We start from the raw sequence: 12,596 nt of genomic DNA, 5'->3' as shown, positions 1-12,596 counted from the left end.
GGGGAGCGGCGTGCACAATCTTGCACCTGCCTCCATCGCACAAGTTCCCACGTGCCAGGTCAGTCGGGGCTAATGCAGTCCTTCCCCACTCCGTTTCCTCCCCCTCTTGATGCATTTCCAAAGCTGTGCCCCAAAACCTGCTCCTTCTGAAAAAGCTACAGACAGGGCCTGTGGCACGTCCACCCCTCATGGCAGGGTGAAACAGGGGCCCCCGTGCGGGGTCTGGTCTGGAGGCAGGATGCCAGCAATGGCGTGATCGAGGGAGGGAAGCCCTGAAGGAGCCATAAAACACGGCCAACTGGGTTGAACTCATAGGAGCAGCGCGTGAGCTGGACCACCGGTCGCAGCCAGGAGAAGAAAGTTATTAAAGGTGTACGTTGTCCCAAAGAAAGTGGAGGTTGTCATGGCTTCAGGACATGGTTTAGTAGGCACGGTGGTGTTGGGTTGATGGTTGGACTGATGATCTTAGAGGTCCTTTCCAACCTTAGTAATTCTTTTCTAGTTTTACTTTCATTAACAAGTAATCCAGCCACCAAGCCAGGAAACATGAAATTAATTACTCTACCCTTAATTGGTTTAGTGGTGGACTTGGTCGTGTTAGGTTAATGGTTGGACTTGATGATCTTAAAGGTCTTTTCCAACCTGAACGATTCGATGATTCTATGGCTGTGCTGCACCAGCTGGCCGAAGAGGCAGCTGCAGCATGGTGGTGGCTGCCAGGACGCCGTGTGTCTCCTCGGGCACTTCATTGCTGATTCGTGATCACCACTGACCCTAAATCGACACCCGGGGTTTCACCGTCAGCCCAAATCCCTGCAGCAACCCGCTGCCCTCGGCCAGGGCTGAGCCAGCAAACTCGCATCAGAGGAGGGCAAGGGGAAATGCAAGCTGTGATGGTAATCAATATGGTTTATTAGTTTTTAATGCCATTTCTGCAGGTTCAGCACTACTGTTAATTTAGTGCCTCGCCTCGACTCTTTAAACCTGTTCCCAGGCCCAGAACCTGTGTGTTATCTTTTGCTGTACAAACAATCAAAATCGGACAAAAAATGCCCGTGAGGCCACCTTGTTGCAGCACTACCTGCGGGCCAGAGAAAGGGAGGCAAATATGCCAATTTAAAAAAAAAAAAGCATACATTTAGTTATGCGAGGTGTGCCGAGGAGTACAGGTGCACACCGATTCGGGAAAAGCCAGCACCGGTTTCCCAGAAAACACTCAACTTACAGCTGTTAAAAATTTAGAGCATTGTTTTCTATATGGGAGCGGGGGGGAACCGCCAAGCGCCGAACCTGGTGGTATTTAATTGCCGTTAATGAGGGATGGAGGTACCGCAGGCGCTGGGCCCGGGGCTGAGGAGGGGCCACGGGGCGAGCGTGCAGCCCTCTGGGAAGTGTAGTCCTCGGGGCGCCGCCATCTTGGCGCCGCCATCTTGGCGCCGCCAGAACCCAGCCCCTCGGGGCGCCTCCCGGCCGCCATCTTGGGATGGGGGGCCGGAGCCCTCTGTGGCAGGCAGCGGGTGGGGCGCCGGGGGGGTGAGGGCGTGGGTTTAGTTGTAGTGTGAGCGTCGTCTTTACTTTGAATAGAAACAGCAGTAAATCTCTCACAAAAGGCAGCCTGAGTAGCGTGAGTGCTCTGGCTGGTGCTTTGGGGATGGGTTGTGGGGCTCTGGCCCTCCTCATGGGCACTGTGCTGGTATTGGCTTTGTGTCCATTCAGCCACTGAGCTTAGATAAATAAGGGGCAATTTTTCCTCAGAAGTCTCTCCTGAAGGCCTTTCAGTGCCACGCCAGCTCACCCCAGAGGATAGGGGAGTTCCTGGGTGTTGTGCTGAGTTTTCTGGTACCCCTCATGGCTGGGGAAGCTGTGAGCACTTCTGAAGGAAGGCCTGACAGGGTTGTGAGGGTGTGGCAGAGAGTTTGGGTTCTGTGTGGCCTGGGCAGGAGCACGGGGCTCTGGAGAGCAGAGCAGGGGCAGAATTGGGGGGGGGGGGGGGGGAAGGATCACGGAGTGGTTGCTGGGACCAGAATTTGGGAAGAAAGTGGGGGAATATGAGGGTGTGCAGATTCCCCTGCGTAGCAAAGTCTACAAGTGCTTTCAGTCTCCTCTGGGAAGTGGAGTAAGTAAGCCCTTGCTGCAGTTAGGACAAAGTAGGTGTCAGGGGCTGTGAAGCTAACTAGAGCATATGGAGGGATGGGAGAGGGCAGCTGGGGCATGGGGATGTGTTTAATAGGGCTGGGAAAAGAAATAGGGCTCATCCCGGCGCTGCTGGATGCTCTCGGTAGTGTCCTCAGTGGAGCTGCTCCTGGTGTGCTTCCCAGAGCCTACTCTTGCCTTGCCTGGCAGAGAGAAGGTGACTGCTTCATACAGCAGAAGAAATAATTTACAGTCTTCATCAGAGTGCAACTGCAGGTGTATTGTTCAGTTCCCTAAGTATTTAGTGAGTGGAATTTCAAAGACAGGCACTCAAACTCAATGCCTTTGAGCCTGAACTTGGGATCTAAATCTGACCTCTGTTATGTATTGCACTATTACAGGTTATATCTAGTTCCTTAACACCAGTGCTTATTTTCACAGCAAAAAAACCTGCTGTCTCATTATAGATCCTGCATCTTTTTATAACATAAATTTAGCTGCCTCTTCCGTGTAGATTTTTTAAATTTTATTTTATGCATGAATTTAGTTTGGAGTTATGCAAAAAGATCCTTCCCTTCATTAGTCTTATGCCATTATTATAAGAAGCCAGGCCATCCCCACAGATCTATTGGGCTTCTTAATTGCTCTGCAAATACGGAGGGGGGGTGCCAATAAGCTTTCTTTCAAGCATGCGTTTGTATGTCAACACTTTTGCTTCTGTCAGAAGCTTAAAAATGGAAACAGTTCTCTCTTTAAGAAAACAGGACCCAAATAAGGAGATGATGGAGTGGTGAAGATTCCTCTAGTGAGTCTGTTCCAGCTCATTCCTTAGAAAGGCTGTGTATGAAAGATCAGAGAAGAGGCCAATAGATCTGGGTTTTGTCCAGGGGTCTCTGGGTTTAAAGCTCTCTACAACCACTTGAGCTCATTTTCCCTGTGACTTGGCTGGGTACAACTTCTTTCTCTGCCCAAGCTGTTAAAAATCTTAAACTTTACCCTTTAGAATTCTTTCAGTTGCGTGACAGATACAACCTATCCCTTAGCAAAAATGGAAGCTATCAAGAAAAAGATGCAGATGTTGAAGTTAGACAAGGAGAATGCCATTGACAGAGCAGAGCAGGCTGAAACGGATAAGAAGGCAGCTGAGGACAAATGCAAACAGGTAAGTAGAAATAAAATCACCAATAGTGTATGCGCTGTGGGAGTAAGTGTAACAAAATAGTATGTTGCAACTTGCTGATTCAGAAAGAAAAATTATTTGAAGTCAGGTTTCTTGTTAATCATCTTGTGAAGTCTTTTGCTTTTTTGTGATGTTGCACTCATACAGCCAGGGCTATGTATTAACTTCTCTTTTCAGCCATCTGAGTCTTTGCAAAATTAGCACTATCCACAGATTATTAAGAGTACTTTGTCTAAGTTTTCTTGCATCTTACATAATTGCCTTAATTTTCTTGTGCTTGTGATTCCATGGAAAAGGCCCCACATACTCGAAATCAAAGCTGTATACCTTGAACACCTGTAGGACTAGCGATAATACCTCCTGAAGAATCAGCTGTGTCTAAACATTAATTGAGCCTCTCCTTGAAGTGAATTAATAAAGTTCACTTGACTAGTCCTTGGTATACAGAGTGCCCCTTAGAGGTACCAGCTGTGACTCAATAGTAGATAATGTTGTATCCTTTTTTTGTTAGGAATAATCAGAAATATCTTCATTTGAAAGCACTTCTTTTAACTGAATTATACTGGTAACATTTTCACATTCTTATGCTTTTCAATGTTCTCTATTCGGGGTATCTACCTCATATTTGAGCTATAGTATTTTCAGAACGATCTTGACATGTAAGTTGACTACATTCAAGTTCCTTATAGCTCTTGTAAAATTACCATGTCTCTTCCTTTTACATCCTCTAAGTGTGGCTGCTTCTACTACATCTTCCAAACTGCTATAATACATTATTAGCATTCATTTGGCCAAATATTTCTTATCTTGGAGTTCAGTTTGAGATCCTGGGCGATATAATTAAATTTTCAACGGATCATCCATTTAGCTAAAGCAACAGGGAAAAAAAGTTTCCAAAAGGGTGAGCCGCTGCTGTCTTCCCCCTCCGCAAGGAAAACTGCTCGTCTCTTCCCTGTCGTTGCAGTAAGCTTCTACAAGCTGCACACATCGTCCCGTGCACCCAGTCCCTGTTTCTGTCCTAGCTTAGAGGTGTTACCAGATGCTGTTCTCTTGGGCCACAGTTCCCCAGCACCCAGTAACAGCCGCAGCAGGTTGTTATGCAGAGCAGGTAATGGCGATGGAATGCTTAGCCTTCCTTTACATTTGGTTATCGAAGGTGACTTCCCACGGAGTCATAAACGACACGGGAATTTTCAAGTATCCATATGAGGGTAATTCACAACAAAAAGGTAAAAGAGAAAAATCAATCTTTGATCTTACTCCTCTTTTCTGAATTGTCTCAAATTTTTCAGCTTTTTTTTTTTAACGTGGGCACAGTACTCAAGTAGTGATTTTCATGCCATGCACAAAGTAAGCATCACCTCCTTCATCCTGCTTACTGCCCCTCTGTTAAAGCATCCAAGCAAGCATATTCGGTTCTCTCTCACTACCTGCTTACTCTGAGTAAAAGTATAGCAACATAACAATGTTCAAGAATAGCGTGCTACCAAAAAAGTCGTTAAAGCTATCTTTGAAGCTAGAATGAGGAAAGTCAGTGCACTAAAACACAATCTATTTTGAGTGAACTATTTTGATAGACTAAATGTATGTGAAGGCAGAGCTAAATGGTTAAATCAGTTTCTCTACAGACTGAACTGGTTCGTATTGCAAACCAAACGACGGAGCAGATGGGTTTGCAGGCACACCCTTATCAGCAGCAAGCCTCCCGATAATGTAAATTCTTCCGGGAGCGTGAGGCAGTTTGTCATTAAACAGTCTGCCAGCAGGTTATAAATAGTACCATTCCCGTGTACAATATGGATTTATATGGTATGGAGGAGAGAGGCTGAGCCTCGTGGTAGGATGGAGCGTACCTTGTTGGCCCGCAGTTAGAGGATAATCCAGGTTGGGAGGGTCCTGCGGAGGTCATCCAGTCCCACCTCCCGCTTACAGCGGGGTCTGTCGCGGGCCGGACGGTCCCCTCCTGCTTCCAGAGTGGCACGTTTGGCAACACATGATCAGGGAACGACCACTGGGGTTTTTTCTAGCTATACAGGAATTGAATAGTTTCCTAATAAATCATTGGGTAATAGTGTTAGAACAAACACAAGGACACAATTTTAAAACATTTATAATTATGCTGTAGAATTAACTGCTGCAGGGTGTTGTGGAGTCTAAAACAGAAATGAGGTGAAAAAGGGCTTATACCAAGTTATGTACTAAACCAGATCCCGTGCGGGCAGTGGCAGGGAATGGTGTGTTTTTAATGATCTTTCCCTGGCAATTGCTACCAGTCGTTCTCGGACTACTTGCCCCAGCAGAACTTTGAGCTGGTCTTTTGTGACTCTTCTATGTTAGGTTAAAACTAATAGTGAAGAGAGGTTTTAGCCATATTAAACTGAGACTGACAATACATCAGAATGCTCACTTTGGGTTGTTTTTCTTTCTCTTTCTTGAAAGGTGGAGGATGAGCTGGTGGCTCTGCAGAAGAAGCTGAAAGGAACTGAAGATGAGCTGGACAAGTACTCGGAGGCTCTCAAAGATGCCCAGGAAAAGCTGGAGCAGGCTGAAAAGAAGGCCACCGATGTATGTACCTACAGCTAACGTTCGCCTGTAACTGTGCTCTGTTTTGCAGTACATACGTAGTACACCGATGATGAGAATCCCTGAGAATTTTTGTATTGCAGTACTTTGATCGGGGGATAGGAAAGGCAGTGTTATGTTTCAGGTACGTCCCCTCCGCACTGCCACGACGAGCCCGGGCTGCCTGTCCCGCACCCGGGAGCCAGCGCCGCTGGGGCTTAACTGGTACCCAACGGGGAGCCGTGGCACTGCACCCGTCGGGGGGTTCCGAAAGTCTTTGTGGGAATTCTTTAGGGAAGGCGGGATCACCAACCAGATGGTCGTCTTTCAGGAAAGCTGGGACAGAAGCCGGGATCCGCCGTGGCGTAAGGATGCCCTTTAGCTCCAGCCACGTAGCAGGCTTCGCAGCCGGTGCCGGCTGCCCAGCCCCCCCCGCGTCCGCCGGCGGCCGCTCGGCCTCCGCTTCTCCGCCGGGCCGGGCGCGGGAGCTGGCAGCGCCGTGCGGAGCCGCCGTGCGGAGCCGCCTCCCCGGGCCGGGGGCGCGGCGGGGCCGGGGCGGGGGGGCGCGGGCGGGGCGGCCCCGGGGCGCCACCGTCCCGGCGCTGCTTGCGCCGACTCCTCTGTGCTACGTCACCACCCCCACCTCCACCTCCAGCCGCGTGACGTCATCGGCCCATTGAAAGGCGCGGGGCCGCGCGCCGCCACGTGCAGCACCTCCGCGCCCTGCCCGCCGCCAGCGCCGCGCCCATGGCCGCGCCGAGCTCCCTGGAAGCGGTGAAGAGGAAGATCCAGTGCCTGCAGCAACAGGCGGATGAGGCGGAGGATCGCGCCCAGGTCCTCCAGCGGGAGCTGGACCTGGAACGGGACCTGCGGGAGAAAGTGAGACCCGGGCTGCCGCTCGCCTCTCTCGGTCGCTCTCTCCCGGGCTGCCCTGCTCCTTCCTTCCTGTCTCTGGCTCTCTCTCGCTGGGGCGCGCCTGGCTCTCCCCCTGCTCCGGGAGGACGGCCCGGCCGCCGGCTGCCTTCATTGCTCGGCTGTCCCCCGCGCTGCTCCGCTCCGCGCCGCGCCGCAAACGCCCCGCCGAACCCGCTGCCGCACCGCCCTCGGCGGCTCCTCCCGGGCGCCCGCCGCTTATCGCGCTGCGGGGCCGCTCCCTTCGGGAAGGGCGCTGCGAGCACCGGTCGGCATCGGGAAGCGCTTACGAGTTTGGTAGGAAATGGCAGTTTAATTAGGAAAAAGCGCCGCATGACAACGAGCGGCGAGTTCCCGCCTCTCGGCGCCGCACCGCTGGCTCCAGCACAGCTGGGAAATGTCCGAACTGCTGGAAAATAACTTTTCCCTCCCGGTTTTCACAGAGAAATGAGAGTTCGCCACTAATGCGCGGCTCTCCCGGGGCTGGGCAGCTGGTTTCACTTAGGTTTGTGTGTGATCAGCCTTCCCGGCATCTTCCTGCTATTTTATCACATGTCAGCGAGTTAGTTTTACCGTATAAGGACTGCGGGCTGCTTCTGGGAGAGGTGGAGCCAGACTAACTCCAGCTTCCCAGTGGCCCTGTCTCCATAGCTTTGGAATCTTGCTTAATTAAAATGTGACTTCAGAGTGTCCTGTCTAGTGGAAGGAGTTGCAGACTGCCACATAACAGATGCCAGTTTTCTAAACGATCGATGCCTTGTGTGTAAATCGAGAAAGTTAAACACGCAGCACTGGGCAGAAAACAAATGAAATGCTGGATAATGTATGACTAGAGGAATCCTGGGTCAGCTTCCATTTGGACCAGTCGCTGAAACCCTTTCCAAGATGGTACAGCCATGAGTGGAAACCACTTCCTCCAGCTTAGGAGGAGCAATCAGTAACCAAATCTGAGAAGCTGCAGGAAAACATATTTTTTCAAAGTGTTTAACATAAAGCATAAGCCCTTCCAGGATCTATAGCCCATAAAAGTGGTGTTTAAAAAAAAAAAAGTTAATCTTACACATAGCAATCATGCTTAGATTTGGGGACAATTAAGTGCGCAAACCTGGCGGTTGCTAAAGGAGAGGTTTATTTTCCTTCCAAGAACAAACAATTAAAGGAGCCATATCTTAATAAACAGAACGTATTTATGGACACTGATTTGTTCATATTGTCTGTATGTGTTTCTCCCAACAACCTCTCCGTTTTACCTAGTCTGGTTTTTAAACATGAATAGTGTTCCAGTTATTGTGCAGTTTATTCAATAATATATAAACAGACTTTATTATTAAGAAATGCTTTCTGCCTAATTCCCGAAGTACCACAGGAAGCAATCAAAAAGGAAACTGAACTTACTTTAAGAACACATCTAATTTTGCCCTATTTATGTTACAAAGAAGACCGACTCTTCCATGCTGAGGCCAACTGTATCTGCCCAGCTGACCGCGTAAAAATTACATAGCGTTTGCAGGGAAAGGAGCCCGTAATGGATAATGAATTGGCCTTACTTCAGCAGTGTGCTATGGCAGGATATTGCTGCAATCTGTGATGAAACCAAGAACATAAAAATCAACTGTGAGGTTTTTGGAACAAGCCATTGTGGAAACAGTTGGGGTTTTAACTTTTGAATCCTTTGGGTAGATCCTGCCCTGTGAAGTGATCTGAAAATAGTTCTCTGTTGGCAATCAGTGTCTAATCCTTCATTGTATGGCAGGAATGATAAATACCATTAAAAAAGAAAGGAGAAGCACATACTCCGTATCTTGAAATTCCTGAGATGCCATAGTTTAAACAAACAAAAAGTGGAGACAGAAAGGTTCCTAGAGTTTCCCTGCGTATACCAAGGGGAAGCCTTTGCAGCTTTGTGGAAACGGATTTGTCAGCCAGCAAGCGGCTTGTTCGTAACCTGGGTTTGGGTGGCTGTATTTCACACAGGCTGAAGGTGAGGTGGCAGCTCTGAACAGACGTATCCAGCTCGTGGAAGAGGAGTTGGATCGTGCCCAAGAACGGCTGGCCACAGCCTTGCAGAAACTGGAGGAGGCTGAGAAAGCAGCGGATGAGAGCGAGAGGTACATTTCCTTTTATTTTTTTCCCTTTCCTTTTCTTGTAAAAAATTGAATATATATGAATAAAATACTCCTGTATAATTTAGTATCTGCATGTGCCAATGTGCATTGCAGGTCAGAGACTCTGAACTTTTTCATAAGCTTGCATGAGTAATTCCGTTAGCCTTGAAGAACATGGTAGTATGGTCACAATGGGCCACTTTTTGGTTACAAATACTGAATTCCACTTCAGGGCCTTTGAGAGAAAAGTGCTAAAATGCTCCTGCATTAAACACACTTGCTTTGAATTCTGCAGAGGAATGAAGGTTATTGAGAACAGAGCAATGAAAGATGAAGAGAAAATGGAAATTCAGGAAATGCAGCTGAAGGAGGCTAAGCACATTGCTGAAGAAGCTGACCGCAAGTATGAAGAGGTAAAAGGGACAAGGAAATGATTAATCATACGGGAGAGCTGTGAACAGCTTTGATACTCTTCAGTGTGGTCATTCTTTGTACCCTCTTCACTGTGTCATGGTTCGACTTTGGAATGTTCCCAAAGAGGAGTAGTATTTGTAGTGACTTCAGCAGCAGCTTAGATATTTGATTCTAAGAACCCTGCAAAATCTAATTTATTTGGGGGAAAAAGTCTGTCACGTCTATGCATGTATGTTTTCATCTAATTCCATCATTCAGAAGGAAAGCACGAGCGTAGTGCTTTGAGAGAAACACATAGGAAATTGGAGAGTGGCTTGATACAGCTATTTTCTCGTTACAGGTTGCCCGTAAACTGGTTATTTTGGAGGGTGAACTGGAAAGAGCTGAAGAGCGTGCGGAGGTGTCCGAAGTGTGAGTAACTTCAGATACACAGAAGCAGTTTAGAATAAAGTAAAGCTCAAAGCTATATTTCATTAGAAAAATCTACTACTGGTAGGCAGGCATGTAGTATATGTAGTAAAGCTTTTTTGTACCCTACATACCCAACTTTCTCCTTTCAGACTTAATAATTACTTCATCTCTTTTATTTTTAGACTTCTTGAAAATTAAATTAAGTCATACCAGGGACACTAGTCATTTATACTTTTTTTTTCCCCTGTAGTAAATGTAGTGACCTTGAAGAGGAGTTAAAGAATGTCACTAACAACCTGAAGTCTTTGGAAGCTCAATCTGAAAAGGTTGGTTCTTTCCGTAAACTAAGGGATAGGGGCAAAGTCAAAACGTGTAAATAAAATCCATAGAAATAATCCAGAAATACAAAGAAAGGGAGATGGTCTAGCTGCCTGCCTGTCTAACAGAGACTGTTGGTAACGCTGAATCCGTTCTGCCCAAGCCCGAGTCAGTAATCTGACAGTTACCAAAGCAGGACCTAACCCCCAGTTTCCCACACCAGTATGGTGCTGCCTGCTCTTTTTGTGGGTTTTGTCCTCAATTTCATTAAGCAGTTGTTTCTGGCTAGTCTAGATTGGCAGCATGGGAGGCTTCGTGTTCTCTTGCACATTCGGCTGGTTTTGTGCAAGAAAGTAAGCCTGGTGAGGTGTAAGGTGACGCACGAAGGAACTTGGACATCCCCAGTCTTAAAATGGTGGTTTATGAACCCGGGTCCGAAATGTCTGGGTGAAGAGGGGAAAAGCATGGAAAGGGTGTTTGCAGCTGGCGTAAAAGGAAAAGTGGTTGTAAATAGGTCACGGTTTCATAAACATTTATTATTGTTCCCACAACTTCCTTTAAAGAGTGTTTATTGTTTTCACAGTACTCGGAAAAAGAAGATAAATACGAAGAAGAAATCAAGATTCTCTCTGACAAGCTTAAAGAAGTAAGTTTATCCATCCCCAAACTGTATTTTGGCATCGTTTTTAACAGCATCCCATTACTCTTATTTCATTTTTCCTAGGCTGAAACTCGTGCTGAATTTGCAGAGAGAACAGTTGCCAAACTGGAAAAGTCTATTGATGACCTGGAAGGTATGAAATGGCTTGGGTTTCATTTAAAAGCGGTCGATTTCAAAGCAGAAAACAAAATTCTAGGAGTGGGTATTAGATTTTATTGGGAAAGGGGAGAAGTGCTCCTCAGGCATACGGGTAGATAGGCGCAACGTGTCCACAGGCGTGTCTGTCCCGTGTGGCACCTCCTGGCCGGGGGAGTTTTCCTGGAAGAGGTCCTCTTTCAAAAAGTTGGTAACAATAGCCTGATTTTGGCCAACTCACAGACAGATGGACTCAGGGGCTCTTTCTGTTAATACCGAGATCGCAAGCCTACTTAATCTGATTACTGAAAGATAATTTGGAGAGATTAAAAAAAAGGAACTGTAGATGACGCTTCTGACCTGGCAGCTGTCTGGATTTTTTGCTTTCATGCTGATACTCAGTTACGCATCTGTTTTCTTCTTTTGTTTTCCTCAACTGCTTTGGCTGCTGCCTTCTGCCTGTTTTCATGTCTCCTACTGCGCGCCTCTTCCTCTGGGCTGTTCTGCATTTCTTGCTGAAACGCGCCTTCTGCCCTGCTGACCGATAGACGAGCTCTACGCTCAGAAGCTGAAGTACAAAGCGATCAGTGAGGAGCTTGACCATGCTCTCAATGACATGACCTCGTTGTGATCTGCGCCTTCGGGGGGGCACGGGGCCGCTTGACTCGCTCCATTTCTTAAGCTTTTCTTGCCTGCAATACCTGTCACTTCCATGCAACTTCCACAAGCGATCCTTCAGCCTCCTCTGTAAGAACTGAGCTCAATAAAAACAAGATACCTCTACCTTTCAGCTTTTGGGGTTTATTTCCTTATTATAATTCACCTAAAATACACCAGTAATGACGCTGGCGCCAAGTTCGGCTCCTCACGCCGGGGGCAGGGCCCGGCGCGCTGGCGAACACCTGAACTTTAGGGTTCCGAGGGCAGCGCGTGGCAGCGCAAAGCCCCGAGTGCGTTGGGTGTGCGCTCATGGTGCTCCAACTGCCCCGTTAAACGTTCTTGGGGCAAGGAAAACCCTGAAGGACGCGTCCTATAAATCACACGTTAAACCAAAATACAAGTTTGTCACATGCAAAACGTGTCCAAAAACCTCGCTATATGAGAGCGATTGCCAAAAAAGTTGGCCCTGTTTTATGGATGCAGTTATAGCGTTGTCTTGAACATGAAGGTAAGCAATCGTGGGTTTTATTTAAAGAGAAAAGGCTGTAAAGTAACGCGTGGTTTAAGTCTTGGTTTTTTTCTTCTTTCTTGCTAGAAAAACTTGCTCAAGCAAAAGAAGAGAACTTGGGCTTGCATCAGACACTGGACCAGACACTAAACGAACTGAACTGTATATGAGACTGCGAAGAACTCTGCGCCAACGGCAACTGAGACCTCCGCCTGCATTTACCGTATCGTTCTCCCCCTCCCCTCTCTCTCTCTCTCTCTCTGTATCCTGGGAAAACCAATTAAGTTATGAACAGCACCGGCGTGCGCACGGCACCGGGCGGACGCGCGGGCATCTCACACCTCCGGCGCCAGCCGTGTGGCCCTGAGCCCCTTGGCCGTCATCCTGAGGCAGCGGCCGCTGGCGCTGCTGCGGCACGCGGGGAGCGCGAAATGCGCCCGGGGCCGCACCAGCCCCTCCTTGAATTTCATTTCCACGGTTATCAGCGCGTACCACCAGTGGGTACCGCCAGTGGGTACCGCCAGTGGGTACCGCCAGCGCGTACCGCTGGTGCGTATCAGTGGGTACCGCCAGTGGGTACCACCAGCAGGTACCACC

At 48.1% G+C, this 12,596-nt stretch overlaps 1 protein-coding gene across 5 annotated transcripts; it reads left to right on the top strand.

Moving 5' to 3' along the window:
• Positions 1–3,181: 3,181 nt before the first annotated feature.
• On the top strand, positions 3,182–12,184 carry TPM4 (tropomyosin 4). 5 transcript variants are annotated; one of them, XM_075723779.1, is made up of 9 exons: positions 3,182–3,295; positions 5,753–5,878; positions 8,762–8,895; positions 9,188–9,305; positions 9,647–9,717; positions 9,968–10,043; positions 10,619–10,681; positions 10,760–10,829; positions 12,087–12,184. In XM_075723779.1, the coding sequence occupies exons 1-9, from the start codon at positions 3,182–3,184 to the stop codon at positions 12,167–12,169; spliced, it is 855 nt and encodes a 284-aa protein (XP_075579894.1). In that variant the 3' UTR covers positions 12,170–12,184. The 5 variants fall into 5 exon arrangements, with proteins under 5 accessions (XP_075579894.1, XP_075579895.1, XP_075579896.1 ...); XM_075723780.1 differs by lacking the exon at positions 12,087–12,184 and adding an exon at positions 11,380–11,462; XM_075723781.1 differs by lacking the exons at positions 3,182–3,295; positions 5,753–5,878 and adding an exon at positions 6,623–6,754.
• Positions 12,185–12,596: the final 412 nt, after the last annotated feature.

This window comes from Pelecanus crispus, chromosome 20 (genome assembly GCF_030463565.1).
Source record: "Pelecanus crispus isolate bPelCri1 chromosome 20, bPelCri1.pri, whole genome shotgun sequence".
Taxonomy (NCBI): Eukaryota; Metazoa; Chordata; class Aves; order Pelecaniformes; family Pelecanidae; genus Pelecanus; species Pelecanus crispus.
Note: the sequence above shows the minus strand (reverse complement) of the source record. Positions and strands in the feature narration are given on the sequence as shown.

Bases quoted from the DNA above. Each gene is read 5' to 3' on its own strand.
- TPM4 (XM_075723779.1), top strand. From the start codon at position 3,182: ATGGAAGCTATCAAGAAAAAGATGCAGATGTTGAAGTTAGACAAGGAG. The intron at 3,296-5,752 runs GTAAGTAGAAAT...CTTTCTTGAAAG, and splicing joins CTGAGGACAAATGCAAACAG to GTGGAGGATGAGCTGGTGGC. The intron at 10,682-10,759 runs GTAAGTTTATCC...CATTTTTCCTAG, and splicing joins TCTCTGACAAGCTTAAAGAA to GCTGAAACTCGTGCTGAATT.